The sequence below is a fragment of the Chlamydotis macqueenii genome, chromosome 1 (genome assembly GCF_036417535.1).
Source record: "Chlamydotis macqueenii isolate bChlMac1 chromosome 1, bChlMac1.mat, whole genome shotgun sequence".
In the NCBI taxonomy this organism is placed as follows: Eukaryota; Metazoa; Chordata; class Aves; order Otidiformes; family Otididae; genus Chlamydotis; species Chlamydotis macqueenii.
The window spans coordinates 143,910,122-143,916,121 of NC_141556.1; the positions used below are offsets into that span (position 1 = coordinate 143,910,122).

Genomic DNA, 6,000 nt, shown 5'->3' on the forward strand with positions numbered 1-6,000 from the left:
TGTGCCAAGATGCCGTAACTGATTGAGTGCATGTGCCTACAGTGTTCTAATGTAAAAGAAAATTAGTTCAAACTACTACTGTTTAGTTTGTGCCCGCATACTAAACATCATAAACTTTGAATTTCTGTTCACTGAGGGCAGTAAATGTGGAGTAAGAGTTAAGCCTTCATTACAAAGAAGAGTTCCTTCTCAAATACTATAATGTAGAAATGTACTTACGGTCAAAGCATTGAGCTACTTATTTGTCAGTAAGGGGTTTCCTTTTGTACCAAAACCAGCATTGGACTTTGTAGACATTATTATATTTTTAAGCTTTAAATCCATTTTCTTATACATTTTCATGGCAAATGCTCTCCAAAAGGATTGAAATCTAGAACACATGCACCCTCCCACATCCTAGCACAGTGAAATTTTGTGTAAAATACTGAGACATTTGATGGCTTTGAAATTCAATTAGATGGGTTATGGTCAGACATTTGACTATGCTTTTGATAGATGACACATGATGCTCTGCTTTTGGTATGCAAGAGACTCTGTTTTATAGTGCTAGTAAACTGACTTTTACTTGGACTTGTTATTTTCAAAAGGTTGATAAAGATTTTATTCCTGGGCTTATGTACATTCGAGATAATGAAGCTACTTCGGAAGAGTTTGAAGCTATGAGCCTCCCGTTCACTGTGCCTAATGCAAGTGGTCAAGATATTCAATTGAGTTCCAAGTACACCCATATTACCCTGGATAATAGAGCTGAATATGTGAGGCTGGCAATAAACTACAGGTTTGTTGAATAAATCATTCAAAGTATTGACACGAATAAGCATTTTCTTTTAAAAAATGCGTAAAAGCTTTTAAACAATATACTACATTAACCTCTTATGTACAAGTATTTTAATATTTTCATGCGATTACAGTGTTGATTTTCTGGTTTCTTTTAGTGTCTCAAAGGAGAAAATATTAAACTTAACTTTTAGGAAACAAAATAAACTAGCAGGTATCGCTCTAGATTTTAATAGCTGTCCTGACAGAGCAATTTTGGCAGCATGTTTTACAGGTGGAGAAATGCCCCATCCGTCTAGTTCTTCCTATGCGATAAAGTAGTAGGCTTCATTGTTCTCTGTGAAGAGCTTAGATTTAGTACTACTGCTCGGCACAGTTTTTCATATCAGTTGCAGTCAGGAGAAGTCCCAGATGATTTTGTACTGTTTTATTAACTAAGCTGTAATGCAGAAAACAAAATGTTCAGCCCCTGTTTGTCACCTGTGTGCAGACAAGTAAATTCACCCACAGCTGCCAACAGCTGCCCATTGGACTCAAATCACTGGGAAATAATTGTTCAGTATTTAAGAAGACAGGCCTTTGGTTACCTAAGTATCTAGATAGCTAATCTAGACCATTACATCTAAGAAGCAACCGTAGGCATCTTGTTATGTGAAGCAGTGGGCCTGTTGAACTATGGAAATTTAGGTAGTTTGGACTGGTTCATAGTTGTTTTTATTCTCTTCACCATAGTTAACTGTTTTAGAGAGTGCTTGAGCATGACTGTATCATCACTATATACTTATTAGTTTGTCATTATAGTGTCTGCCAACAACTACTGAATTACAGTCTTTGTTTATTTTCTATAAATGGTTATGAACAAATACTTAAACCTATTTTTGACAGTAGAGAGGAATTTCATTTGGAAAGGATAAATGATATGTCTATATAAAATGTTACATTCCTCTGAAGAAATGGTTTTGTTCTCTTGCTGATTCTGGCTATCCTCAAAGGTCACAAGTAATTCTAAAGCATTTTACAGTTAAAAGTCTTTTGGGAGAAACATTTAAATGTTTAGATTGAATATCAAGTTTTTTAATTGTGTGAAGCCCTTGAGAGAAAAACTAGCACCTGAATAGAATCCATGTGAAAAAGCGGATGCATATGAGCAAGTTTGGCCTGACATCTTTGTTTATTTTGGTGATGACAAGCTTGAGGACAGGACTTGTCAATGATGCAGATCTCTACTTTGGAGAGCTCTGTAAAACATCTTGTAAATTATTTGACAGGAATAAAAAAAAAAAGGCAAAACACAAATCATGAGTGGCAGCAGGAGCAGCAAAGTGTTAGACTTATCTGTGCCTGTCTTGAAATACAACTCCTCCTGTCCTCAGGCATCATGTTTTAGTTCAGACCCATTTTTCTTTCACTGTAATGTCTGTCTAGTGCTGGGAATGTTTAAGGGCAGAGTTTCAAAGCACAGCTGTTCTTTTTCCAAGAGCGTGTTTTTTCCAAATGGAGTATTGGTTTGTTCTTGCCAAGCACATCACATGAATAATGCTGGAAATAAACTATCCTAAACATTGGGATGTATCTCTCCTTACTGAGCTTGCTGTGCAATATGAATTGGTGTAGAAACTGGTATAAGTCAAGTATCTTGTGTGATAAATGTTTATTAATGTTCCTTGGCACATAGCTGGAGACTTGAGGAGAATAGTTAAAGTTTCTTTGATATTACAGTAATTGCTAGAAATGTCATTCACATAAACTCTGAAAATCTGTCTCTGCAGACTTCATGAATTTGATGAACAAGTTGCAGCAGTTCGTGAGGGGATGGCCCGTGTTGTTCCAGTTCCTCTACTTTCGCTCTTTACAGGATATGAACTGGAAACTATGGTATCAATTTCTGCTTTGCTACCTCTGTCAGACTAACTTGCAGTCAGGTTCTTCACTTACATCTTACAAAAGTAATGTGGGCCAAAACCCACATTAAATACTATTTACAATGGTCGCTCTGTGATTGCAAACATTTTGTCCAAGGAAAGACTAGAAAATGTTGTATTGAGCTCCTGGTGCAACAAAGTTATTTTGATATAGCCTGAGCAGTGATGTAATAAATTATTTCTGGAAGAAACAAACAAAACAAAAAAAAAACCCCATGAAACAGGGACCTAGGAGGTGAATTGGAGATATTTGTCCCAAGTAAAATGCTTAATTCTTTGTGATTCAGGAATATGAAAGAAGATTCATTATTGTCCCCTGATGGGAAGATGTACATTTAGTATTATTGTAATAGGAGACTATGCATAGCACTTCAAATATTTGAATGTTCATTTTGTCAGTGTAAAAGCTGATTAAATATTTTGAAGGAATGGAGGGAACAAATCACCTGTAATTGATTTGATCAGACTTTTGTAGCCTTATCGCTACATTTTATTTTTCAGGTATGTGGAAGCCCAGATATTCCACTTCACCTTCTGAAATCTGTAGCGACTTACAAAGGCATTGAACCAACTGCTTCCTTGGTACAGTGGTTCTGGGAAGTGATGGAGTCCTTCTCCAACACAGAACGCTCTCTCTTCCTGCGTTTTGTGTGGGGCAGAACAAGACTGCCCAGGACTATTGCAGACTTCAGAGGGAGGGACTTTGTTATTCAGGTAGGAGGGGTGGGATGGGCGGTGGGGGTTTTATTTTAAAAAACTGGTAGTGAAGAAGTAGTAGCATAACAAGAGAAGAGGCTGATTTCATTAAACTGTTTATGCAGCATTACATTGTAGATTTGACAGTGCAACAGAGACCTACAATGTGTGTAAGTATTTTTCTCTCTTGACTTGGGCAAGCGGATATTATTTTCATTTCCCAGCCATTTGCTTCTCTGGATTTTGATAGTTTTCCACTGTCAGTCATCACCTGGTTTTGCTGGCATTTATTTAGCATTTCATTCAGCTCAGTAATGATTTCGGCTAAATTAAAAAATCCCACAAACTTCAAATCATATTTTGGTATTTGCTGAAGTAATACAATCTTTTTTAGATTGTTCCCAGCCACATATTCATAAGCAAAAAAGCTCATATATGTCTTTTTAAAGTTATTTACTTAGCGTAGGGGAAAAGGAATTTGGTCTTTTCATTGTTCTTGTAAGAAACTTCAGCATCAGAATCACAAATCTAACATGCTATTAAAAAAATTGTCAAGGATTATTTTGATATTTATTTGTGGTTGGGCAGTGAATCAAAAATATTATGCTTTTTGTTTTCAACAGGTATTGGATAAATACAATCCTCCAGACCACTTCCTTCCTGAGTCGTACACTTGCTTTTTTCTCCTGAAGCTGCCCAGGTATTCCTGTAAGCAAGTACTAGAGGAAAAACTGAAGTATGCCATTCACTTCTGCAAGTCTATAGACACTGATGATTATGCCCGGATAGCACTGACAGGAGAGCCAGCGGCTGATGACAGTAGTGATGATTCTGATAATGAAGATGCAGATTCTTTTGCTTCAGATTCTACACAGGACTACTTAACAGGACACTAAAAAAAGTAATATAAGGGATAGTTGTCACAAGCACTGAGGCAAAATGCCAAAATGACAATGAAGCCAAGGACAGTTTATGTCTCAGAGTATAGAGTATGTAGTCAGAGGGATGGTAATCCTCTGAATATGGGGAAAGTGTGTTTGCTACTCACAGTAGGAATTAAGAGTTACAGCTTAAACCATCAGCTTAGAATAAATGGCACAGTATATGGGCATTTAACATTTATTTTAAGAGCTGAAAGTGGTCCCCCATAATGCTGCACTACATTTAGAACCTTTGTGTTTACTGAAGTGTTGTAAATGTTTATATAAATATGGTAGTGCAGCATCCAAAAGGCAGTGAAACCTTTAAATTGTGGGTGCAATAGGTTTTTTCATATTAAGTGTTGTGTTCTGTGCATCTTCTTGATTGTATATTGGAATTACTGTGCAGCAACTGAATAGTATTATAAATATTTCAATTAACTTTACTAGAAGTTTGTTAAAATTTTTTGAACATTGAATTAACATTATTCCTTGAAATTCTTCTATAGATAATAAAAATGGCCAATAGTTTCACCTCCACCCCTGGTTTGTATATTTTAGCTTATGCATTATTTATCTCAAATTTGATACCTTTCTGTGAACAGCATCATAATTCTTATCATGGAAAGTGTACTGTATATACTTTGTGCCATGTAAATGCAAAAGTTATAATTTCCCTCCAAATAAAAGTTCTGCCACAAAAAAAGGTAGAATGTGGGGTTTTTAATCGTAATGCAGCTGTTACATGGGATGAACGTTGTGGTAGCTCTACAAAGAAAAGTTTCTGCAGTTTACAGCTGTTGACCAAATGTTGCTGGTGCTGCTCCCCCAATACAGTAGGTGCATTCCCATAGATAGAACACAAGCTACAGTAAACTCAGAGCAGGTCTACACGAAGCGTTAGTGGTAGTGATTAGGTACACTTCATTTATGCAGTTGTTCCCAATGCTGCTGTTGTCAGTAATGGTAAATTTGTTCTTGGACATCTAGGAAAAAAAGTGCTTTTGAGAAACATAAGGGACAGATGTCTTCCAAGTACATGAATGTGAGTAGAAGAGTGATGACACTCATATAACATATTATCTCTGAGAAAGTTAGATCGTTTCACAGGGCTTGATCATGAAACATTGTGCATCTAGAGTAGCCTGTTTGAGTAACTCATTGATGTCAAGTTGTGTTTGGGCAGGTATTGCGTGTTTACCACACAGGGTATGCACTAGTTCTTCAAAGTAGGAAAATAAAATTCAGTTGTGCCAAAGCACTAATACTTTACTTTAAAATCCAGTAGAAGATGATGTGATATCATTTCTTCACTAATTATATTAGGATAGGTATATGTGAGTCTAACATTGTACAATTCAGAGTTGATTCATTTTTTTTACTGTGTGCATTTCTCTTCTATTCCAGCTTCTGTGAATTTAAATACTAACTGTGGTCATGAAATAAGTTTTCCTGGGACATACTTGATATTTCAAAATAGAATCATAGAATCATAGAATGGTTAGGGTTGGAAGGGACCTTCAAAGGTCATCTAGTCCAACCCCACTGTCTATTTGTTGTTAAGATGTCAGAGTTTTCAAATTTATTACCTTTAGAGGCCTCTATTTAGTGCAATAAATGCTCCTGTCCTGATCCTCTGTCTCACTGGAGATTCCCAAAGTCAGGCCTGTGCCCCATCCTCCAGA

General features: G+C 36.4%; 1 protein-coding gene across 3 annotated transcripts in view; it reads left to right on the top strand.

Moving 5' to 3' along the window:
- The window catches only part of HERC2 (HECT and RLD domain containing E3 ubiquitin protein ligase 2), a 112,982-nt gene extending 107,961 nt beyond the window's left edge, over nt 1–5,021 (top strand). For all 3 annotated transcript variants that reach the window (XM_086768949.1, XM_086768966.1, XM_086768957.1), the window contains 4 exons: nt 588–778; nt 2,547–2,652; nt 3,201–3,413; nt 4,019–5,021. In XM_086768949.1, coding sequence (XP_086625075.1) covers nt 588–778; nt 2,547–2,652; nt 3,201–3,413; nt 4,019–4,291 — 783 coding nt within the window. In that variant the 3' untranslated portion in view covers nt 4,292–5,021. The remainder of the gene's footprint in view (nt 1–587; nt 779–2,546; nt 2,653–3,200; nt 3,414–4,018) is intronic.
- The last annotated feature ends 979 nt before the right edge of the window (nt 5,022–6,000 follow it).